At 35.1% G+C, this 26,398-nt stretch overlaps 1 protein-coding gene across 3 annotated transcripts in view; it reads right to left on the minus strand.

The window, feature by feature from the left end:
• Positions 1-224: 224 nt before the first annotated feature.
• The window catches only part of MICU3 (mitochondrial calcium uptake family member 3), a 107,331-nt gene continuing 81,157 nt past the window's right edge, over positions 225-26,398 (minus strand). The window contains exons 9-14 of one of the 3 annotated variants that reach the window (XM_034647539.1): positions 21,812-21,907; positions 16,101-16,201; positions 15,468-15,639; positions 4,310-4,418; positions 2,313-2,470; positions 225-1,043 (exon numbers count right to left, since the gene is read on the minus strand). In XM_034647539.1, the coding sequence (XP_034503430.1) occupies positions 975-1,043; positions 2,313-2,470; positions 4,310-4,418; positions 15,468-15,639; positions 16,101-16,201; positions 21,812-21,907 (705 nt within the window). In that variant the 3' untranslated portion in view covers positions 225-974. The remainder of the gene's footprint in view (positions 1,044-2,312; positions 2,471-4,309; positions 4,419-15,467; positions 15,640-16,100; positions 16,202-21,811; positions 21,908-26,398) is intronic. The other 2 variants (XM_034647540.1, XM_034647541.1) reach the window with 2 other exon arrangements.

Genomic DNA, 26,398 nt, shown 5'->3' on the forward strand with positions numbered 1-26,398 from the left:
CCTTCACTGTCCAGACCTAACTAATCAGAACCCACAATCAACCAAAATTTTATAGCTTTTTACAACAAAAANACAATAGACTTTTACAACAAAAAAGGAAAAGCAAGGCTCTCATTCTGGAGATTAGAAGCAACTTGAGTTATTTCTTTGGGTTGACATAAACCAAATGAATCTCCTGCATTNTTTTACAACAAAAAAGGAAAAGCATGGCTCTCATTCTGGAGATTAGAAGCAACTTGAGTTATTTCTTTGGGTTGACATAAACCAAATGAATCTCCTGCATTGTCCTCAATTACTGCATTCTACGGTGATAGTTTAGTAACTAATAAATAACATAGCTTTGCCATCAGACGGAATGAGGCAAAAAAAATCCTAGTGGGCCACTGACTAGCAAGTTATCTTGGGTAAATTACTAAGCCTTTATTTTCCCTGCTGTTAAATGGGACATCTATCTGTGAGGATTAAATGAGACACTACATGTGGAACACCTCATATAGGGGCAGGCACCTCAAATAACTCTAAAAGATACCTGCTATTGTTACAGCTGGTGTTTGGACATGATTCTATAAAACAGTAACCAATATTCCTTAGATGCAAATGGTCCTAGATGATAAAAATCCTACTTAGATTCATTATATTGTATCTGCTCAGATACAAAACTATAGGTTTAAAAGAAAATTTTTCTTTCAAGATACTCCAAGAGAATTCCAGTCAGTTGAGTATTTATTCTAGTTCATTTCTGGATCACAGCTTAATAGTAACAAACTAATTCTTTGTTGTAATGACTAATTCTTAAATAAATAACTGGTCTAAAATCATTAGAAGAGTAATTCATAAATTGAATTAGTGGCCTAAAAATAAAAAATAAGTTATAAGTCTGTTTCTTTCAGTGATTTCCTAAATGTCATCATGGAAAAATAGATTATGATCCTTCTTTTGTTACTGAACAAATTTAGACAGAGATGCTAACATACTTATCTGCTATGAAGTTCCTTCTTTAGACAGGATTTGAAAGTGGGATACTTCTGCACTGTTTTATAACCCTGTAGAACAGAGGATTAAGAAGTATGCAAATGTAAATAAAATGTTATGGGGCCCCAGGTATGCAATAAATACATAAAGCAAAAATAAAAACACATAACACTTGGAGAGAGAAATACCGTGTCAGAGGCTTATAGCATAGTTTATATTTTAATTTGATCTTGCTACTCTCAAATTTTTGAGGAAAAATAAGTGATTTTCAACATATATCCTCTCAGGTATTTGTGCCATCAGTCTCCAGTGTTAACAAGTGACCGCTAGGTGGCAGTTAAGTACACAGTATCTGTACCAACATAGTTTGGATTTTAAAAAAATCACTAAAAATCTTTGAAAACATTGTTTCAGATGAATCTTGATTTTTTTGGGGGGGGATATATAACTTTTTCTCTTTTTAGATGTATAATACTTTAGGGGTATTCTTACCAAAGAGAAAAGACAGAACTTTCTAGGTGTTAATAGAAANCAGTTAAGTACACAGTATCTGTACCAACATAGTTTGGATTTTTAAAAAATCACTAAAAATCTTTGAAAACATTGTTTCAGATGAATCTTGATTTTTTTGGGGGGATATATAACTTTTTCTCTTTTTAGATGTATAATACTTTAGGGGTATTCTTACCAAAGAGAAAAGACAGAACTTTCTAGGTGTTAATAGAAAAATTTTTTTCTTTTTCCATTTGTGGCACATCCACAAATATGTTAAATGTGTAAACATTTGTTGACTTATGCTATATTTCATTATTTAAAACCTTTCTGTGAAAAAATAATTAGTAATTTTCAGTCTAAGGCATTAACAGGAAAAGAAAACCAGTTCAACAGACAAAGTTTTTTACTTTGTTTTCCATTTAAAGTACTGAAGATGCAGTGACTTAAGAGCCTCAATTGCACAGTGGAAATCTGCATCGTTCAAAATGAGAGCCATGCTCTTTCTTTGTATAGTACTGAGTCTGAGATGCCTGTGTGCTGACTGAATTAATCAACAAATATCTGGCAACATTTCTCCCCACAAACTGAGATGGAGACATTAAATTAATTGAATATGAAAATAAATTACTGAAATTCAAACTTTGTATTTTTAAAAAGCATTAACTATTATCACCTCAAAGTGTTTTTAAAAATAAGTACGACCTTATGTTTTCTCTTTTCAAATATAACATTTCATGTTTATATCCTTAAAACTTTATATAAATTGTTTTTGAAACTTAGACGGAGTTTTTTCCTTCTTCAATTTTAAAAAAGGATATCAACAGGCTTCACATTTATTGGTTTACCCGGAATCCTCTATGGAGTCTGTCTTTCATAATTCCAATAAATTCTTTGTAACTTAATTGATCATCTTTATCGACGTCAAAAATCTTGAAGACTGTGTTCACTAAATGTGGTGAAAGTTTGAGGCCAGTAGCTACATAGACGGCACGCTTAAATTCATCTATATAAATGTTACAGAAAAGAAGTAAATAACATTATTTTTATAATGTGTTAATTGCGAGAAAGGTTATAAAAGAAGTTTTTCTAAACATGGGTCATGACCTTAGGTAACACACGACTCTTCATTAATCATGCTATCTTTTAGGGAGCAAACATTTTTGTGGTTTGAATTAAAAGGACCAGGAAGCAGCTGTATCTTAGGTTAATAATGTATTCGTATTCAGTGAATGTTTAGCGAGTCACCTACTCTCACCAACAGGCACTTTAGAGATTAAGATGAGTATGTTATCAAGAAACTCAGAGTTAAGATGGGCGATAAGACACCTGCCCAAATAACTGTAACACAGGACCACACAAATATTAAATGTATGAGAACTTGGACATGAGTGATTACTTCTGTCTGTAGTGTGGAGTCGTAGGGAAAGGAGAGAGAAGAGCAGTGGTTAGGAAAGGCTGCGATTTGTATGTGAGCTGAGCCCTGAGGGATGATGGGGTCACACCTTGTGGAACTGAAGAGTTTCCATAGCAGGCATGTCGAAGAAGGGGTCTATGTCTTAGAGTATTCTGTGATTTGTCTAGGAAACATCAGAGAGGAAAATGGATAATGGCAGGAATACCACTAGGTGGCTACTGCAATAGTCCTTTTGAGAGGTTAAACCTGAATGAAGGTGCTGGTAGGCACAACAGCAAAGAGAGAGACGTATTTATTCCTAGCACCTGCAAGAGCACACGTTTGATGTGCTTCATTCCCAGTTCTACAAAATAAAAGAGCGACTTTCCACTCTGAACCAGGTAAACAGATACTGACTTGTTTTTCTTCTCAAGGTCGACTAGTGGGTTTATCATGGCAGTAAATGCTGGTCGGTGAAGGCAGGGCTCCCAAAGTTTTGGTTTGAAAACATTAAGGTAGGTTGAATTGAGAGGATGCCTTATTTGAACATCTGCACTAGACAAATTTCAGGTTTCTCTAACTCAGTGAATATGTGCATGAAGCTAAGTGAGGGACTCAAATATCTTTATTTTGGAGAGAGAGAATTTACTAGCACTTAGGGGCTATAGTTTGGCTTCTCCCCAGAACTTGAGAATAAGAAGACTGTCCTCTGAGATTTAAACTTGGAAATTAGCACTTACTAGATTATGGCAACACAGGTAAAATTACCTCAAAGGCATAAACAGAAAGTCCTCATGTGGCAAGAATATTAAAAAAGGACATGGCCCATGAAGGAAGGCCAAGTGGTCACAGCCACAGAATCCTAGAAAAAGGACTGGACTTGTTCGTCTGTCTACGGGGCAAGAATGAGCTGGTCCTGAGGATGACAGCATTCTGAATTCTATGACAGTTACATTTCTTTGTAAATTAAGCAAAATCAACATTCAATTTGACATATTATTCATAAAACTTGATTAATGTAAGTCCACAGCAGAGGGGGCTCTGGCGGCAACGTTCAGGTTTCTGAGTCATCAGAGACTGAGGGTAAAATCAGAAATACAACTATCATCCTGTGAGGATGTCTGGCACGGCCAGTTGGCTCTTCTATAGGTGGATATATATCCCTCAATGTTACCCGTGGCCACGAGGTTTCTTCCTCTTTGGATCTTTACAAGCATCATTAGCTCTTCCCCATAATATGAAATGAAGGCCAGTAATAGGTTTAATGGAAAAATTCAGCAAATTTCCCTAAACTCTGGTTAGGGAAAATAGATTTCCCATCGAAGTATACACCACACTTTCAGGCAAATTGATGGCTAATATGATATATCTCATTAATTTGTCGTCAAAGTCCCTAGAAACAACACAGGATTAGTTTTTGCTTTTAAGTTTTGAAAGATGATTACTTACCTTGTCCTATAGAACGACTTGCAAAATTATACATATTCAAGGCTATTGCGAAGTCTTCCAAGTTGTTCAAAAACTGGAAAAATGACCTGAATTCGTCAAATGTGATGCCCTATGTTGAGAGAATATTTGTAAATATATTAAGTTTTGCTGAATTTATTACAATAAGTACACTTACTAGAAATAAATAGATTAAGCATCTGCAACGTATCTTGTAAGTAGACATTTCCAGGGCACATTCTGAAGCCTCCTTTCTCCAAACAGAATGTAAAGCTCTCTCAGATTTATTTGCACTGCATAGGGTTGCTATCATTAGCAATGATAGGTGAAAATATTTTTAAAACACTGTCATATCAGCACAAAGTTTCAAAAAAATGATACAACAAAAATGAATAAAAACGTTTCAATCGTGATAACTCTGTATTTCAGGCCTAATTTTTTTAAACCCTGGAAGTAACTACGATTCAGAAAAAATAAATAAATAAGAGGGAGACAACCCCTAAAACACCAGTTCCTCCTATACATTCCTTAAATATAACTTAGCATTAGGTGGGTCATCAACATCTGTAATAATGACAATGCAGAAATCAACATGTTGAATAAGCCAAAAGCAGTGTACTTTTACTTATTTCTGCCATGAGAACACTGCCAGGACAGCAGGCGCAAGCACAATGACTGTATACTTAGAGTTCTGGGCCCAACACACAGGGCTTGATGAGGGGCCATAGAAAGGATTCCAGAATGTCATTTATATAAATTGCAATTATTGCTACGGCTACTAGTTCAATTAAACAGGAACATTATTTAAAAAAAACTCAATGTATCTTAGATAATACCAATTTGGACATAAAAAGCTACATTTAATTATTGTGTTCTCAGCAAAATTAACATAATTGAGAAAGTAAACAGAAAAAGAGCAGACGGCTAAGAGCTGATGCTTAATGATTTCGCACTTTAATGTAGAAGTAAAAGGAAAGGGAAACTAACAAGGCAGCATTGGAAAGCCAGGGAAAGAACCAGAAGAATCTACTTTAATATAAGCCAACTACTGATTACATGATTATCAAAATAATATTAATTACCAATTCATTATCAAAACAATATTATTAATTTTTGGTATACATTATTTCCACTTCACTTGCAAGGAGAATTCTGTTTTTTCTCTTCACAATTTTCTTTCTCTTTCCTTATATTCATTTATGGCCACTCCAACCCTGGATTCTGCTTTGTGACCTGATCCCACCTGCCATGTTTTCCAGGGAGGGCTGTTTGAATCAATTAGGGGCACTGAGCAGAAAGGGGTTTGTCCTAATGTGGAGAGCTTGTTGCTAGGGAGACTGGTCACTGTTCTGGTTCTCCAGTTTATGCTGCTATAGCACTTTTTAAGTGAAGTATAAACAAAAATGTCAATACTGTGAGGGAACATAAGATTAAAAAGCAAATCAGGGGCGCCTGGGTGGCTCAGTCGTTAAATGTCTGCCTTCGGCTCAGGGCGTGATCCCGGTGTTATGGGATCGAGCCCCACATCAGGCTCCTCTACTGGAAGCCTGCTTCTTCCTCTCCCACTCCCCCTGCTTGTGTTCCCTCTCTCGCTGGCTGTGTCTCTCTCTGTCAAATAAATAAATAAAATCTTAAAAAAAAAAAGATTAAAAAGCAAATCAAGGAATGACTGAATGTTCACCAACTGAATTAGATTTTTCAAAATAGTGTTCTCATATTTGGAAAAGACAAGTCAAATTCAAAACCATACAATAATTCTTCTATGTAGAAGTAACTCACATTTTAATAAAAACAAAATGATGATAACAACTGAAAAATTTAAAGCATCAAAAAGACATGAGAGTTCAGAAATAAACCCAAATACCTATGATGGGTTGATTTTCAGTAAGAGTACAAAGGCCATTTATTGGAGAACGAACATCTTTCTTTTTAACATCTTTTTAACAAATAGCTCTGGACAACTGTATATCCACATGTAAACCGAAGGTGTTGAACTCTTATTTCACCCTGTATACAAAGATTAACTCAAAATGGATAGAAGACCTAAATTTAATAGCTAAAACTGTAAAAATCTTACAGAACCAGAAAGGAAACTTCATGAGCCTGGAATTGGGCAATGGTTCTTCCTTCTTCTTCTTCTTTTTTTTTTTTTTTTAAATCAACATAATGTCTATTTTCAAAGTGGAAGGGATGTTGTATCTCCTACTTGGTAATGGTTTCTTAAATATGACAACAAAATTTTTAAGTTTGAGCAACAAAATTAAAAATAAATAAATGAGACTTTCAAAAGTAAACATTTTTGTGTATTAAAGGAAACTATCAAGGAAAGGAAAAAGATAACCCACAGAATGGGAGAAAATATTTGCAAACCACATATCTGATAGATTCTAGTATCCAGAACATATAAAGAACTCTTAAAAATTAATAACATAAAGCAACACAATGAAAACATGGGCAAAAGACTTGAGTAGACATTTTTCCAAAGAAAATAGACGAAAGGCCAACAAGCACAGGAACAGATGCTCAACATCATTATTCACCGGGGAAATGCAAATCGAAACCACAATGATCCCACTTCACATCCACTAGGATGATGAAAAATAAAAAGGTAGGCAATAACAAGTGGTACTGTGGAGAAAAGGTGGAGAAATCAGAAACTTCATACATTATTTATGGATTAATAGAGCTACTTTGGAAAGCAGTTTGGTAGTTCTTCAAAATGTTAAAAATTAAGGATACTTTGGGACCCAGCTATTTACTCTGAAGTATGTATCTAATTCTCTGACAATTCAAAACGTATGTCCACATGAAAAAATGCACACAGGGGCGCCTGGGTAGCGCAGTCGCTAAGCGTCTGCCTTCGGCTCGGGGCGTGATCCCGGAGTTCTGGGATCGAGTCCCACGGGCTCCTCCGCTGGGAGCCTGCTTCTTCCTCTCCCTCTCCCCTGCTTGTGTTCCCTCTCTCACTGGCTGTCTCTCTGTCACATAAATAAATAAAATCTTTAAAAAAAAATTCACATAAATGTTCATAACAGCATTATTTGAATAGTCAAACTGGAAACAACTCAAAAACAATTCACCAACTGACAGAGGAAGTGTGGTATATCTATATAATAAAGTATTATTTGGCAATAAAAAGGAATAAAGCGCCGGTATTTGCTAAAATATATTGATGAACTTTGAAAAAGTTACAGTGAGTTAAAGAAACTAGACACAAAGGATCACAAATTATATGATTCCACTTACATGAAATATCCATTATAGACAAATCCACAGAAACAAAGTGGATTAGTGGTTGCCGTGGGCTGAGGGGAGGTGGAATGGAAAGTAACTGCATAATGGGTTATGGGGTTTCTATTTAAGATGATGAAAAAGTTCTGGAACTAGTACTAGCTCTGGTTGTATAACATTGTGAACATAGTTAATACCACCAAATTTTACTCTTTAAAGTGGTTAAAGTGGTAAATTTTATGTTATGTGTATTTTACAATAAAAATTTACATATACTATTGAAATATGTCATTCAGGATGTGAACGAGCAAATATAAGTGCACTTGGATTGTACTGTGGCAAGGCATAAGTAAACAAAACTGAGATAGCTGATAAGACATAATTCAATAAAAAGACAAACTAGAAAATGCTGTAGATATCAAATCGCTACGATAATCACACTGATTGGCCTGGCTGCTAACACACCCCAGCTGCAGCCATGAGGGTGCTCCCAGTGTGTGCACTTGTTTATCTTTGGGGGAGGTACATAAGCCTGAAATAATTACCAGGAGACAAGGAAGAGACAGGGAGAGCCATGCCATGGAAAATGGTGGGGTAGGGTGCCTAAAGAATCAATCCCTCCACTGAAACAAGCATTAGCTGGGAAAGACTGACAGCATCAACTTTTTTCAAACTCCAGAATCTAATCCAAAGTTTATAGCGAGAAGGGTTAATGAAGAGAAGGGTCGCTGAAATTCAGTGTGAGCTTTGTGGTAAAAACCACCATTTTTATCTTTCAGTGCTGTGGCAGTAGCTTTGGGGATAGTGGCTGATGTTCCCGGTGTGGCTTCCTGGTGCCAGAGGGCTAATAGGGACCTTGTTATTAAAGGTGGTGGTATGCAATTTGATTTGGCTGGTGGTTCCCTGAGGGATGAGTGCAGAGGCTGACTTTTGATTTGCCCCCTCCCTCTTGGACTGGTTTGGCTTTCCTGTGGTAGTGACAACTATCAAAAGATATAAGGACATGCACACTCTGTGCCTGTTTGAGGCAAGGGATGACAGATGGGACAAGTGGCAGACAGAATCCCAAAACCTGGCAAGGAGAAGGCTGAGGAGAATGGTTATTGGAATAGGGGCTCAAATACCTGGGAAATCAAACATGCCCAGGAACTCACACATGCTTTGAAAAGACATGAGTGGATGTTAGGTTACCACCTCTGGCAGATCTGTGGGCTTTGTGGAAACAGGAGATCAAGGCAAAGAAGTGGCTTAGGTAGCCTGGCTTCGTACTGAAGGATCGCTCCAGTTCAGAGCTGAACGGCAAAGACAGTACTATATATTTTTTCTTCCTGGCTCTAGGCATTTAAGGAAATCTCTGTCAGTTCTCTGGCTATTTGCTAAGACAACAGAACTGAGTCTTCAGTGACTGCACGTGAGAAGAAATACAGTCTTTTCCATTTGTTTCGTGACTTTCCAAGCTACTTTGCAAATGGACAACTGCAAGGGACAGCCTGGTTTTTCAGAGTAAGCATGGCATAATATTCAAATACTTAGGTTTTAGCAAAAAATTACAATGCACACAAAGATTTAGGGAAATACGGCCACTGACAGGAAAAAAAAATCAACAAACCATCCCTGAGAAGTCTAATCACTGCACCAAATAGAGAAAGTCTTTGAATCACCTATCTTAAATACACTCAAAAAGCTAAAGGAAACCATGGATAAAGAACTAAAGGAAATCAGGAAAACATCTGTGAACAAAATGAGAATATCGATAAATAGAAATTGTAAAAAGGAACCAAATAAAAATTCTGGAGCTGAAAAGTACTATAACTGAAAGGAAAGCTGAGTAGATGTTCAGTAATAGATATGAGCAATCAGAATAGAGAATCCATGAACCTGAAGATAGGACAATTAAAAGTATTCAGTCTGAGGAGAAAGAAAAAAAAAACAAAAGTAACAGAACCTAAGGAACCTGCAGATACCATCGAGCACACCAAAACACACTTCATGGGGCTTCCAGAAGGGAAAAGAGCAGAAAGAATATTTTTAAAAATAATGATTGAAAACCACTGAAATTTGATGAAAGATAAAAGTCTACACATTCCAGAAGCTTTACAAACTTTAAGCAGAATAAATTGAAAGAGACTCATACCAAGACATATACTTAAACTGTCAAAAGACAAAGACAATCATGAAAACAGCAGGTGAGAAGTGATTCCTCATAAACAAGGGATCCTCAATAAGATTAACAATTGATTTTTCATCAGAAACCACGAAGCCAAAAGTGAGCAGGATAGTTCAAGTGCTAAAAGAAAAAATCTGACAACCAAGAATTCTACATGTGGCAAAGCCATCCTTCAAAAATGATTAAGGCATTCCTAGATAAACAATATGTGGTAAAACTATCCTTCAAAAATAAAGAAAGACATTCTCAGATAAATAGCAGCCAATGGAGTTCATTACTAGAAGATCTGTCCTACAAGAAATGCTAAAGGGAGTCATTAAAGCTGAAAAGAAAGAAAACCAGGCTCTAACTCAAACCTATACGAAGAAATAATTCCATTTAAGGTAAAGCTAATGGTAATTACACAGATACCATTTCACACCCACTAGAATGGCTATAACTAAAACATATATATATATATATATATATTCATTCATCTATGGAAGATGGATGGATAAACAAAGAATACACGTACAACAGAATATTATTCAGCCATAACAAGGAATGAAGCATCGATACAAGCTGCAACATACATGAACCTCAAGAATATAATGAAAGAAGCCAAACATATAAGGTCACATATTGCATGATTCTATTTATATAAAATAGAATAAGTAAATCCATTGAAACCGAAAGCAGACAATAGTTTCTAGAGGCTGGGGAGAAATGCTTAATAAGAATGGGGTTTATTTTTGGTGTTATGAAAATGTTCTGGAAAGAAGGTGTTTACATTATGCCCATACTAAATGCCACTGAATTGCGCAGTTTAAGATGGTTTATGCTACATGATGTGTACCTCAATGAAATAAGCAGAAACAAAAGACTAGAATGAGAAAAAGATTCACTTGAAAAATCCAACTAAGTCATTAGAACACATTATCAGTCAAATAAAAATAACCATTCAGAAAATACAGTCTTCTAAGGGCCTCAAGAGTAAACTACATTTGTTCTCAACACAAAATGCACGCTCATCTCATAAACTATGTTACTAGTTATATTGTTTAAATTATATAAGTAACTGATCTAAATGACAACTAGATAATAACTTTTAAAATATAAACAACTTTAATAGGTTGAGGGAAACATACCATTTTGGAATAAGCAGAAAATTCAAACTTGGAAATTTACTGGCTGAATGACCTGAGGTAGGTCACCTAAATCTTTCTCAACAATTCCCTCAAAGCTTAATAATGAATTTTACTACTTTCTTGTTAATATTTACATTACATAGTTATTATGAGAAGCCCTCTTCTCTTCTACAGTCTCTACCTACATTCTCTCCTCGATAAGTTCAGCTGGTCCCATGGCATTTACAATTTTTAAAAATTATTTTATATGGCACTATATTCATCTCTTCAAAATTCAAAAGGGACAAAAGCATGTAAAATGCAAAATCTCCCTCCCTCCCACCCTTGTTCTTTTCCTTGGAGGAACCACTGTCTCTAGTTATATGGGTCCTTCTAGAATTAGCATAGGCTATCTTTTTAAACAAATAGTAGTATATTATACACAGTGTTTGAAATCGCGCTCTTTTTCACTTGCTGTGTCTTGGAGATCATTCTACAGTAGTATATAAAGAATCTTCCTCATCTTTTTTCTTCAGGAATACCTTTTCCATTCTTTAGATACATCATAATTTATTTAACTACTGTTTTACTGAAATATATTTAGAACATTTCCAATCTTTTGCTACTACAAACAACACTCTAATAAATAACCTTGTATATCTGTCATTTCACTTGAGTGACTATATCTGCAGGCAAAATTCAGAAAAACAGAAAAGCCTTAAGTTCTACTTCTTTAAATACTATCAATTCATTCATTAGGGGTTCTAGGTACTGGGAATAAAAAAGATAAAATACCAGTGTTACATTCTAGTAGGTGAGAAAGATAACAAAATTTTTTAAAAAAGTTCTATTGTTTATCCAGATAAATAATGAAAAATAAACATAAAAACTAAACCTATATTACAGTATAGTATAATCTATGTTAGAAGATGGTAATATTATGGAATAAAAACAGATAAGAGAAGAGGAATAGGGAATGCCAAGGGAGAGGGTTACAGTTTATATTATTACTTACGTGATAGGTTATACTTATTTATATAATAGGAGATTATTCATACATTAGACTAGAAGGGTAGGCCTCATTGAGAAATAACATAGTAAGCCATGTGGATACCTAGGAGAAGAGCATTTGGGCAGAGAAAAGATTGCCTAGTGCTGAGAAGCAGGAAAGCTGTCAGTGTGACTGGAGCAGAGGGAGCAAGGCAGGGAATGGGAGGAAATGAGGTTGGAGGAAATGAGAGAGTAGCTTGTGTGGGCCTCGTAGGCCACTGTAAGGATTTTAGCTCTCATTTTGAGTAAAATGGGAAATTAATAAGATCTGAATCATGGTATACATAGATCATTTCCTTAATTGGCAAATGGAGAACAAACTGTAGGGGGACAAAGTTGGAAGCAGAGAGATGATTTAGGAGACAACTGCAACAATGCCGGCAAGAGAGAATGGTGACGAGGGTAGTAGCAGTGGAGGTGGCAAGAGTGGTCAATTCTGATGGAGGCAGCGTCGAGAGGATCTGTTGATGGATTGTATGTGGAATGTGAAAGGAAGGAGTCCAAAATTTTGGCTAGAACAACTAGGGAAAACAGTTTCCACTAACTGAAACAGGAAAGACAGTGTGTGGACATTGGGGGATGATAAGGAGCTTTAATTTCGCACTGTTGAGCCTGAGGTGGCTACTGGACACCCAAGAGGAGAGGCTGCGTAGGTGGCACAATGTGAAGGTCTGAAATTCAGGGGAGATGTTTAAGCTGGAGATAAACTTTGGAAGTCTATACACTACTGATTACCAGAAGTACTCCTGATGGCACCCCTAAATTCCAGAGGTACATATCCAACTGCCTAGGTAATTTTTCATTTAGATACCTCATAGGAATCTCAAACCTATGTTGTCCGAAATGAAACTGTCAATTCTTTCCTAACCCCAAACTTGCAATCTTGCTTAGCTCAGTGAATGGCACACTGCTTCACAATGTGGGTCAGGCCCAAACCCTAGGAATTCTTGATTCCTTTTTTTCCTTCACATTGAAATCTAAACCAGCAGCCAGTTTGATCAATTCTACTCTTTAAATGACCCAGTATCTGACCATCTTTCCTTACGTTCTCCCTGGTGCAAGCCAGGCTCTTCTCTGCACTCCTGTGACAACATCCTAACTTGTCTCTTTCTTTCAAAGGAGGGCCAACTAAAGTCTATTCTCGATATACCAGCCACGATGATCTTTTGAAACATGAATCAGATCATTTCTGGCACATGAGTTAGATCATATCTGGGTGTCCTAGTAGACCATGAATACTTGCTGCATAAATACTTGATGGATGAATATACATTCACCTGTGTTCTAAAGCAAGTTAGCACACTTTTTCTATAAAAGGCCAGAGGGTCAATATTTTCATTTGCACAGGCAATATGGTCTGTGTTGCACCGACTCTACTAAGGCACAGAAGCATTCCCAGACAGCACATTCGAAGAAAGAGTGTAGGGCGTGGAGCACTGGGCGTTATAGGCGAACAATGAAGCACGGAACACTACATAAAAAACTAATGATGTCTGTATGGTGACCAACATAATTAAAAAAAAAAAGACTGAGTGTGGCTATGTTCTAATAAAACATTATTTACAAAAATAGGAGGTAGGTAGTTTGCTGACCCCTGCTTCAAAGTTTAAGTATTACAGTAGCTTCCCATCACTCTTAGATCACCGTTCGAATAAAAACTGAACTCCTTACCTTGGCCTACAGGCTCCTGTAAGATCTAACCCAGGTCTGTCTTTCCTTCATCTCCTACTATTTTCCTATTGACTTATTTTACCCTTTTTTGCAATTTCTCAAATAAACTCAGGCTTTTCTGTCTCCAAGCCCTTGGTATTTGCTGTTTCCTTTGCCTGGAATGTTCTTCATCCAGATCTTTGCATAGGTCATTCCTCACTGTCTTTCCTCAAAAGCTACCTGTTCAGAGAATGTTTCCCTGACAGTCCAGCTTCTTTTCCAGTGCCCATGATTTTTGTTTCTTGTCATAATATTTATCATTATCTGAAAATACATCATTTCTTTTTTGTTTACTTGTTTATTGTCTCTCCACTAAGAGGTATTTCTACAGGACAAGGATTTTGCTTATCTTGTCACTTTACCTACAGTAACTACAATAAAGTCTGGTAAATAGCAGACACCTAATATCTGCTAGATGCATGAATGGAAATAAAAAGGATTTTAGAATATGTGAAGTGCCATCCAAGTAGCCGTACTTGTTATTCTTTTTGGAGAGAGGGGATGAGAAGTGAAAGGAAGGGAGAGCTCTAAGTGGGTGTTGGGAGAATATCACTGGCTTACAGTCGTGGGTTTGATTCCTTGGGCAAGTGTCTAAGTACCTGAGCGATTCAGCTTCCCTTTTTCTAAAAGAAAGATGTCAACGTCTGGAAGTCAGTTCTAAGGACTGATGAGGTAATACCAAGACAAAAATCATGAGACTCGATGCGGGTTCATCGCCAAATTTCCCTTATTAAAACTGTAATGATGTGTAGTGCTTAAGATACTTCTATCAATTATATGTTTTCAGAAACTGAATTTAACCTAAAAGAAAACTTAATTTTCAAATAATTTTAGATATAAAAAAATAGTTGCAAAAATAGTACAAAGAGTTCCCATACACTCTTCACCCTGCAATTGAACTTTTTAGTTACAGATTTCTGTGCTTCCATTTGCTAGAAGAAAAAGAAAAGCAGACTCATTTGGGCCCTAAATAATATCCTAGCAGCTTGACAGAGTGGTACAATTTGTAATATTTATTTTTAAGGAAGTGTCTATGAATTGAAAAAATTCAGTTTATCATGTAAAACCGATAGAAGTCCCCTAAGAGATTATGTAAACTAATGGCCAAATGCATCAAGTCTTTTCTTCTCATTCCTTAGGGGACCTGGAGAATTGTTAGACCTGTCACAGTGTATCCACTTTAAACAAAGTCAAACTATTTGCAAGTTTCTCTTGGATAGATTAACTTGATCCTTCTACAAACACAAATAGAAGGCAATATATCCAAAACATCTCATGCTTGAAGGGGTACTTGTAACACCAGTTCTATTTAGTTGCAACGATGCATTCAAATACCACTAGGTAATGCAACTGCTCAGAATTGCTGACAACACATTTGCTGCTAAACAAATAGACAATCAGTTGTCCCGGGTTCTTAACCATTCATGCCATCCAAACTCTTTGAAAAACCTCACTTCACTTGCTGATAAGATCACTCACTCATCAATGGCTGTCTTCAAATGACCTTTTATTAAGGATATTACAGAATAAAGTGTGACTGAAATGATGTCAATATAAACTGTTTATATGAGGGCATGTTTATGTAGTAGTCAAAGCATGTATCTCAGAATTCTCTTCAAAAACGATATTCATAATTTGCATAAAACAATTGCTAATAACCTTATGGGTTTTCAGCATATCTAAGAAAAACATGGATCTCTACCCAGACTTTTACATTAATCAATTTTAAAACTTTAGCCAGAGCACTTAGGACACTGAGGAAAAAAGAATGAAATATATCCAAAATATCTATTAATCCACAGAGGATGAAAAGAACTAAGAAACAATACATTCTATAGACCTATGTAATTACAAGATAATATCATATGTAATAAAACAGATATGGGAGATTAGATACCTTTTCTTCAGGTATACTGTAACGCACATTTTCCAAAAATACTGATGTATTCTCCACATTTGTATATCGTAAAAGAATATGAGCAAAATCTTCTTCACTGATAGTGTTCATCCCATTAGAGTAGGAAAGGAATTCTATTTCGAGAACTTCTGTCTGTAGGTTATCCATGAATCTATAACAAAAATATAGAAAGTATGCATAAGATAAATGAAGAGTGTTGGCAACAGATGATACTTAGCCTCGCGGGGCTCTGGCTTCCTCATCTGTAAAATGGGGACAATAAAAAGACGTTGCAGGGTAGTGATGAGACTTAAGAGTTACTGTGTAGTGCCTGGTGTTTTAGTACAGAGGACACTACAACCATGCTATCACTGTGGCTTACTGAGACAAAGGAGTTGGTAATATGCAGGAAATAATCAATCCAGATATCCAGGCATTTCTTATCATTCAGGAACTTATCAATATAATGACTAGTGTACAGGTACTGATGGAAGTGCTTGTTTGTTATACAGAGTATCTTCAGCTAGGATGAAATCAGCAAAGGGTGAGTATTTCTGCACCAGATGATTCCTAAAGACCTTTCTGACTTTAGCATGTTAACATTTTTCAAAACAAATATAAAATTAAGCTCACCTATAAAAATCTTCAAAGTTGAGCTCAGCTTTTCCTTTCTTTCCAAAAAAGTGTACAAGAAGTGTAGTATCTGTTACTAAACTTGTAATGTCATCAGCACGCTTAAAAAATCACAATTTAAAGGTTAGCTGCAGTAAACAATAGGGATACCCAATATCCTTCAAAGAATTTTATCAACATATAAATACCAAGAACATGAATATATTACCATTAGAATGAAAAGCATAAGACTGTATTAATAAATTCCATTACAGCTAAAATGAAGTTCAGTATTTGAAAACAGAAATATGACTGAAATTGATCTTTATCCTAAAAAATTTTAAAGATATGACTGTATTTTAGGAAGTTTTCAAATTATGTATGTAGAATACCTGTGATTTAAATTATCTAAAATAGTTGAAACCTTATAGGAATCATCTAAATGTTTTATCTTTAAGTCATTTAGTTTGGATTTTCCTAATTAACCTAAAAAATCAATTTTTAAAGATGTTCAAAAGAGGTAAATTCTTCAGATATATGAAATATATGGGGCTGACAAAAGAATGGTCTTAAGCTTCACAAAACAGTTTCTTTCCTTTGAGCATGATACTTTCCTATTGCATTCCATATTTATGATATTTTAAATAGAAGATACTATATTTTGAAAGAGAAATTATAGTACTATTAGTTTGGAATTTACATAATCTATAATTTTTTAAAAAGAAAAGTCTTACATTACTTTTTGAATGGAAGAGATTAATTCCAGAGGACTTTTTCCTTTAAGTTCCAACAAGTGTATTCTTAAAATCACTTAAGTCTAGTCCTTATAAAGTTTAATGGCCTATGAAAATAGTCCTTCTTTCCTTTAATGTGGCTATATAGATTTCCCTTTCTTTTTCCTCCCTCCCCTTCCATTCCCTTCTCTTCCTCCTCTTCTTTCCTTCCTTCCTCACTTGGCCACTAACTCATATCTAGCTTATAAACTCAGGTACAAAAATCATAAAATTCAAATGATTATAACTCTCCCATATATTATCCTGGGAAATGTAAGAAAAATAAGAGACTAAATAATAACTAACATTTTCTGTATTTAAAAAAATAGCTGTAAATGTCCATCCAAAGATACATATCTGAAGTGTTACTTCTTGGCCAGAATTCTGTTTCACAGAAAACATAAGAAATAAAAAGTATATACTTCTCTACAAAGGATAAGTTGTGTTCTATGATCCCTGATGAAAAGTCTCATTTTACTCATCTTCCACACACTTTTGGTAATCTTTTGATTCCTTATAGCTCTCTTCCCAATCATTCATGAAGACAGCTATTTTATCCTTCATGACATTTGTTGGATCTCTATTTCCCTTCTCCCTAGACCAAATATTATTAACATCTAACGACCAGTTTGGCGTTATAAAGACTACATCTTGTGATTGGTCTTTTCCCCTCCTACATGCCTTTTGATCCCTGCTGTTAAGTGGTCTCTTTGCTACTTTGATTACTCGGGTCTTTCTTAAAACCTCCAAAATGTAGCATATCTTCTACTTTAAATTATCTAAAATGGTTGAAATTCTTTGGTAAATTGTGTAGCCCTGCTTATGTTTGTTTAGCTTGGATTTTCCTAAGTAATCTCTAGCATATAACCTCCTTATAATTGGTTTTAAAGATCTCTACTTAGTTTGCTGACAACTCCCAAGTATTTTCAGGATTTGGAATAACTTGGAAGTTTCCTATTACACACACACACACACACACACACACACACACACACTTCCTAAAATATCTCCAACTTCTTTGAAGATCTGATTGCCAGGGAGAAAACAACACAGCCTGGAAGCCTGGTGTCATATACTATGTTTTAAATATGCCTTCCTGAACAAGCTTGTAATGGATATTGAGGAATAGTGATGGTGCCTGCCTTTCAGGGCTCCGTATGTGACGACAGACTGGGATCATTTTGAGTAGTGCTCAGAAGGCACTATTACTTTTACCAGTACTTTATGCTGAGGAGGCAGACTGCAGTTAAGGAGAGGATTTTAAAATCAGAAGACCTGAGTTCATGGAGTCTTTTGACCTTTAGCTTCCTTATCTGTAAAGTAGGCATAAACCTATCTAAGATAATGATTTTGAGGATAAAATTAGACTATGAGTGTAAATGAAGTATACAAATGTTATTATTGGCAGTCACAAGATGCTTGGGAATACAGCATTAAGACCTTTGGGAAAAAAGATGTCTCATGTTAATTATCAACATTCCTTTGTGATTGTGTGTGATCCATTATTTCCCATGGAATAGCTTCAGTAGGTTGGGGGGGAAGTTATTTGAGAAGGCATGCCTAAATGGAGCACAGGAGTAGAATTTATGGAATCAGCAGTCAACGTTAGGAACTGGGGTGTCCATTTAGAAGCCAGACGACTGGAATGTGGGGGAGAGATAGAGTTGATGAGAAGAGGGGCCATGGTGTTTTAGACGAAGTTGCTGACTTCACAAATAAGCAGTGGGGTGGCAGCATGTAAAATGACAAGCTCAGGAGTCAGATTCCTGGCTTTGAATCCTGACTTTTTTCCTTATTAGTTAAGTGACCTCTCGGGGAAGTTAATGTCTCTGAGGATATTATTACCCTCAGTAATAACAACAGTACCTACCTTAAAGTGATGTTGTAAGGATCAGGTAACACATGTAAATCACTTAGCACTATAACTGGCATACTGTAAATGCTCAACAAATATTATTATTTATTTTTGCCAAATCAATACATTTCAAGAAGTTAAAAAGGACTAGACAAGACAGAAAAGATAATAATGTTGAAGCTTAATGCAAAAAAAGTTTTACATGGCACACTCTTCCTTTTTGTGAACTGAAACTACACATATGTTATATAGGTCTGAAAAAAAAAATGCCTTCAAATGAAGAGGTCAGAGGAACACCCAAAGTTAGTGACCTCAGCTAATATAATTATGAAATGTTTTCCTTCAGTGCTATGATGTCTTTACCTCAAAACCTAACACAGTGAAATGAGATGGCTTTTGTTTTATACAGGTTTTCAATAATGACCTCATTCTTCCAGCTTTTCTCATGCCCACTGAGCAGAGCAGATCTTCGTTTACAGTCTTTCATCATCAAAATCTTATTAGACTTAGGTTGCACTTATCCAGATAATCCAGACCCACAGAGGCATAAGTAACAGTATGACATTAGAGAAAAAAAATTAGAAAATGGAAATGGTGAAAACTTTTCTCCCCCCATTCAATGAAACAGAGCACTGTTGGGAGTCATTGAAAACCATACCAGTGTCCTTAGTATCCTAACAGTGTTATATAACTTAAATCACAGGGGAGTTGGGACAAAAATAGAGACTTTATCCCTTTGATTCTTGTGCCCATTGTTAAAATAAAATGAATTCAGGTGTTTTCATAACAAAGCAAGAAAAAGCCACAAAAGAATCCCCATGGGCCATTTACATGAAAGGCCCTTATCTTTGTTGTGATTAAAAATTACTTTACATGATTTCATCAAAAATAAAATAGATAAATAAATCTGCATGGAACTAAAAATACGTAAAAATATTACATATTTTTAAGATATCTTTCAACATATTTTTATTGATTACAGTGGGATAATAATCTTATCAAACTCTATTCAAGGGGCGGGGGGAGGGAAATCAAATAGATCTCTAAGCTTTCTTTCTGAACCAATTTGAATCCTGAAATACTTATACTATAAACAATTCAATGTTATAGTGGCATCCTTATACTAACCTAAAAGGAATTTCAGTGAGTTGTAACTTAACTACAGTTAATTCTTAATTATCCTCTCTAATGTGGGAGGGTAGGAAGAGATAATCCCCAAATAATTATTTTATTTTAGAACACAGTGTAAGTTTTGTTTTCTTCTTTCTTCTATCAGATTTACTTTTGTAATATTTGAATCAATTCATTAATTAATTTAGTAGCTTATGATTATAATGGATTGATTACGGCCAGTGGTATGCTAGTAAACTAGCTCTTTAGGAAAAACAAACAAACAAACCTGATTTGTAGTGTTTGCCAATTTCTATGGTATTAATACTTCTATCATGGCCACTTTCAAGTACCAACAAGATGTCATAGATGTTGGGTTGGGAAGAGATGTACAGAAATAACTCTAGGAAGCCATAAAAGCCAGCTCCAGCACCCCTCTGACAGCATTTACGTCTTCAAAAGGTCTTACGCATACCATGAAATCTTTGAGTGTATGTAAGAGCTGACTGATTTTCTGATATTAAACCTCCCAAGATTTGAATTATATTCAACATCAAATTAGTGGATTATGTCTAATTGTGAGAATTTCTAGCAGAGTTAAATTAAAGATAGCCTGGAGGGTGAGGTGGACAGTGTAGGATGGAGAGAGAGCAGTGACATGACTGTTAGTTTGAAGCTACCTCCCAGTTTGCTTGTAGGACTCTTGGGCCAATGTCCCCATTTGCTCTTATTTTTAGGTACTGACTACTATGTGCCTGCATAAATGATTACAGAATTAAGTATTTCTTAAATACCTTCCATAAACATCTATTACCACTTTTTGACTAAAAAATGGTTCAAATTTAAAAGGTAATTTTAAAAGGTTAATTACTGGTCATAATTATATCATATTTACATATCAGAGGTAAATTAGAGAAAGGCAAAATGCTTTGTTTTGGGATTTTAAAATTGAACACAATTGACAAAATTAACATTTCCAAATATCTGTCCCAGTCTAGAGGTGTCAATTGAGTAACACTACATACGGATAACAGAAGTCACACTTGATTCCAGTTTACTTTTCTAGATACTTTTCGGTGTAATTTTTAAAAGTCAAACTTTAGAAAAAAGAAATGAGAAGTCAGCTTTAAAGAGAAAAAGAATGAAAAATATCTCAGTATTTATTGAAAAGTTCTTTGTGGTAAGACTGATAATAAAGTTCTTAAAAATTCTTAATAGGATATATGAAATTCGTATTTAATATAGAAGACATAGCCCATCTTTTAAAATGACAAATCGCTAAGAACAAAACAAAAACCCAAAACAAAATAACAAACCCTTAGTAACAGTGGCATACTGAGTGGGCGGGGGGGGGGCTGCACAGCCCACCTGAGTGCAGCAATAAGGTGCATGTTTCTATGGAATTAAAAAACACTAATGAATAACTGTCAGTCTGTTTTTAATTTTCTTTGCACTGGCAATCCAAAAACAATGTCAAGTTAAATTATTCCTCCCTCCCTTGACTGACTGCTTCTACCATACCTCCCCTTACTCACCCTTGGTAAACTACACACAACTAATAGTAGGAAATTTAATGTTTGAATTTACCATAACTCTAAAGCACTAGCTGTCTTTTACCAAGTTAAAAGTTTTGGCACTTCATGTAACACTGCAAAATTATAGGGTTAAAAGATTCAGTGAAATTATAAAATAGTATTCTCAAATTTCCTGGAAATGATCTTTAAATTAAAAATAGTGCCATTTCTTTTTAATTAAGTTAGAAAGTCATGTTTTCTACAACAAGCAAGTTGACTTAACATAGATGTTACAGGTAACCTTGCAGCCCCTGCTAGAATATTCGAATATACCATTTATATATAGAAATCATTGCTTTACCGAAGAGAAGGGAAATATAAAATTATTTTTGGTTTCATCATTGTAACTCCAAAATGAAATGAAGACTAGTTTAACAAAATGGCAAATAGTACAAGGTCCTGGTTGAGGTTTAATTATACCTCTGCGAGGTCTGAAAAGAGTGCTTGGCTTGTATTACGTCTCAGTGTATCCCAATAGCTTCTGGAGACAAGTTCCTCAGCATCTGTTTTAAGTACCTGCAGAAGTTTTAAGAAGTACATCTGAAATCTAAAGAACAGTCACAAAGAATGATAATTTATACACTTTAAGTCTCTTCTAGCCAACCCTGAAAAGAAAACACATTAGCTTACCTGTTTTGTTTTCTGCTGCACACAACAGTATTATATTACATTGCTGGTAAACCCAGGGTATTTTCAAAGGTGAAATGGTATATAACCACTACTTCCATGTACAATGTGGCTTTGTCAAAAAGAATCACACTCCTCAGCCCTCCCCCATGCTGCCTACTGAAACATGCACAACTTCTAAGAAAGTGTAAAATAAAAATTTTATTCACACCTTATGTGAAGTAAATTCATTTGGACAGCATTTTGGTAATTTTGTAGCAACCTATAAAAATCACACTTAATTTAAAAATCAATTATTATTGGCTAGTGTACATCATGTCAGCGCATCAAAGAATCAAAATGACCACATCATATGTAGAGACGCTAAATTAATCTAAAACCTGTCAAAAAGAAATATGCCAGTTTAGGTTAAACCACGCAAAGCTCAGGGATTTGGTAGGTATGTCTACTGTGAATAGATAAGGTACTTTCTAACCTTTTGCAAGGATAAAACACTAGCTTCTGTCTCAGTGTTGGCTAATCTGAAGAGATCACGATTAAGAAGGGCAGTCTAATCTTCATATGAAAACAAAGAACTATAAGCTTAACTTGTGTCTCTGTAAACAAACGTAATTAAATGCAGTCTCTGTCAGGATTTACCAGGGAAGATTTCACAGGTCCTCAGGCTTGGTATTCTGGTTATTGTGAGAAGAAAATGCCACACGATGTATTGTAGGAGTAAGTGATGATGAAGAGAACTTTTATTTTTGTGTGTATTAATTTTTAAGGCTGGTGCCACTAACAAAATTATAATGTGTTTGGGAGTTATTTTAAAAAACTAAGCTTTAATTCATTATTATTAATTAGAAAAACACTATCTACTGCCTTATTTTAGTAAAATCTTAATAACAAAGTATTATTTAGCAGGAATCACTTATATAAACATAGATATACTTATTACCATCAGTGTAAATGTAGCAATATGTTTGAGAATCCACTCACTCCCCCCTCAAGTAACAAATCAAGCTTTAACTAAGCAGTTATAAGCCAAGTAAAATAAGCTGAATATAGAACAAAGGTCATTTTTTATATAAGTATGGTAGAACTTCAATAAATGTTAGCTAGATTAAATACTCTGCAAATATTATCTCAATATTTTCAATTTGCATACTTTTTTTTACTGTAACTGAAAAGGTCAGTATCTGATAAAGAAAGGAATTATTAAACCTATCAGACTAGAAAATCAGGCTGACTACACTGATATTTGAAGGGTAACAAGTATGACTGATTCACTTTGTGAAGCAATGCCTCCCTTCTTCCAATACTGGTCACCATCACCACTCACACACACACATATGTACACACACCTACACTGATGATATCAGAAGGATGTTTACAACATATTAAGGGATAAAAGTAGTTTGACAAACTATATTGATATGGATCTCTATAGAAAAAATAACATTTTCTGAGCTTAGAAAAGAAGTAAATATATTCGGACATACTGATTATCTCTGAATGGTGAGATTAGGATGTTTTATTTTCTTCTCTTTGCTTTCCTATATTTTTAAATATTTTAAGAATGTGTATTTATCTATCAGGATCATATACTACTTTTTTCAATAAAAAAAATCTTATTTAGAACATAACAGTTTAATAGTCCCTCCTGCAGAAAGCTTTCATACTCAACATTTAGCTCCAAAGATTAAATTATGATAGACAATATAACTGAATTGCTATAACTGCTGATATGTTGTTTTACACAGTCTTTTAGATTACAGTTTCTGAGAAAAAGAACAATATTCTTACAGTAACTACTGTCATTCTTTGTATTAAGAGGAAAAAAGCTCATGTATCAGTGATTTTCTCAGGATAGTCATAGATTCCTATATATGTGTCTGTTCAGGAGCCAGTATTTAATTTTGTAATGGCTTGGGTGATGAAATTAAGAGTAAATTTTCAGAACATGCAAAACTAGTAGAAAACTTTAATATCAGAAAAATATAACACAATATTTAAAATAGCCTAAAGCAGCAATGAATATCAGAATAGATTTTATACCAAGAAATGCACAGCAAATACAAGACGAGAATATACGCCTACAGACTAAGGAACAACTGAGAGGGGAAATGCCCAAATATCACTAACTGAGTGCTGTGATGGATATGAAATAGATATTACGATGCTCTGATATGTAAATGTAGGAAAATTTGCAAAGACTTCCTGAAGTCTTCTCAGGGACTTTGATTACTATATGGGGCTTCTTTACTAGAATGTTAAGGTAAGTATAGACTTTTATTTAAAAAAGGTAAAAGACACAGATAGTTCAGAAGAACTTCAAAAATGGACGGCATGGGCAAAATGATGTCCCAAAAGTACTGTATTCTGTAAGTCTGACACATTTTTTGCCTAAGTTTAGAGTCTGTTATTAGTAGAAATTCCTTTAACTTTGAAGTTTTGGTCAAGAATTCCCTATGCCTTTTTGGCTGAGCCAAAGTAAGATCCTGTTAAAGGCATTTCATGACATTAATAAATAGAAGGAAAGAAGGAGCTATGGTCCGAAAAATTTCTAAGTTGAAATCCTAACCCCCAAGGCAATGGTATTAAGAGGAGGTGGGGCCTTTGGGAGGGGATTAGGTCTGGGGGCAGAACCTTCATGAATGGGATTAGTGCCCTTATAAAAGAAGCCTGAGAGAGAGTTCCCTTGTCTCCTTCTACCATGTGAAGACACACTGAGAAAGTGCCATTTATGAATGAGGAAGTAGGCCCTCATCACCCATCGCACTGCATTGGCCAGCTCCATGATCCTGGACTTCCCAGCCTCCTGAACAATGAGAAATGTTTGTTCTTTATAAACCACCCAGTTTGTGCCATTTTTATTATAGCAACATGAATTGACTAAGACAGAAGGAAAGAAGGAAGGAAGGAAATAAAAGAAGGGAGAAAGGAAAGACAAGGAAGAAAGAGAAAAGGAAGTTAGGAAAAAAGAAGACTTATTTCAAGAAGGGAATATATCACTGTGGTAAGCAGAATAATGGCTCCCTAAAGTTATCTGCGTGCAGATAGGTAAACACCCTAATTACAGTTAGAATCTGTGACTTAGAATCTTATACTCAGAGATTAGGCAAACGAGGAAAACAAAAACAAAATAGTAGCCCACAGAATCAGACAGTAAACTGTCTTTACTATTAGTGATACTCAAAACACATACAGAAAAAATAAAAACAAACAGTAAAAAAGCCTATATAATCTGTGCCATTATGACACTGTGGCCTGAAAAACTATCATCCGAGACTTGTAATTTAAAGTTACATAGGACTGCAGTTTTCCACAGAAACACACACACACACACACACACACCCACACACACCCACACACACCCTTTCCTGGAAAAAATACACACTTAACCCAGTCCCTAATGAATCTCCACAGACATATTCCAAAAAATATATGCTCAAAATACAAAATTACTAAACACGTAAGAACATAAACCACCATAACTGAGAACAGAAACAACAAACAATAGAACAAGACCTGCAGACTATGGATACTGAAATTATAAATTTAATAAGCTTAAAGAATATGAAGCTGTATTTGAAAGTATCTTTCAGTAAGAACAGACTACCAAAAATTAGTTGGTTGATCAGAAAAAGAACCAAATAAAACCTCTGGACATTAAAGATGGAACCACTGAAACTTAGTATCATATTATATACAGCTAGGGAGAAAATTAATGAGCAGGAATATAATATGAATAAGCTATACAGAAATGCAATGTGAAAAGATAAAAATATGTCGAGTTATTAAAGAGAAGTTAAGAGACAGAAGAGAACATGAATATCTATGAAAGCTCCAGAAAGCAATAACAAAGAAAATGGAAAAGACACAATATCCAGAGAAATATTGGCATTGAATATTCAAGAATTAATTAAAGAAAAAAATCCCCATACTTGAGAAGCCTGGTGAATTTCATGAAAGATAAAGGCAAAAAGAGAGATACACTGTAGTAAAATTGTAGAATACAAAAGGCAAACAGAATCTTAAAAGTAGGTAGAAAGAAAAACAAGAGTAACTACAAAATAAGAATGAGACTCAGAGTTGACCTTTCAATTTCAATAATAGAAGCCAGAAGACTGGAATGATATAATATGGGGAGAATAAATGTCAACCAACGATAATATATCTAGTAAAATTATCTTCCCAAATAAGAGCACAGACAGATAAATATAAAAAATGTATTCATAGAAATAGAAATTGGTAGTTGCTAGAGGCAGGTGGTGAGGGGGGTGGAGTGGATGAAGATGGTTAAAGGGTACAAACTTCTAGTTATAAGATAAATAAGCCCTGGGGATATAGGTACAGCATGGTGACTATGGTTCCTGATATTGTACTGTATACTGG

The sequence above is a fragment of the Ailuropoda melanoleuca genome, chromosome 18 (genome assembly GCF_002007445.2).
Source record: "Ailuropoda melanoleuca isolate Jingjing chromosome 18, ASM200744v2, whole genome shotgun sequence".
Lineage (NCBI taxonomy): Eukaryota > Metazoa > Chordata > Mammalia > Carnivora > Ursidae > Ailuropoda > Ailuropoda melanoleuca.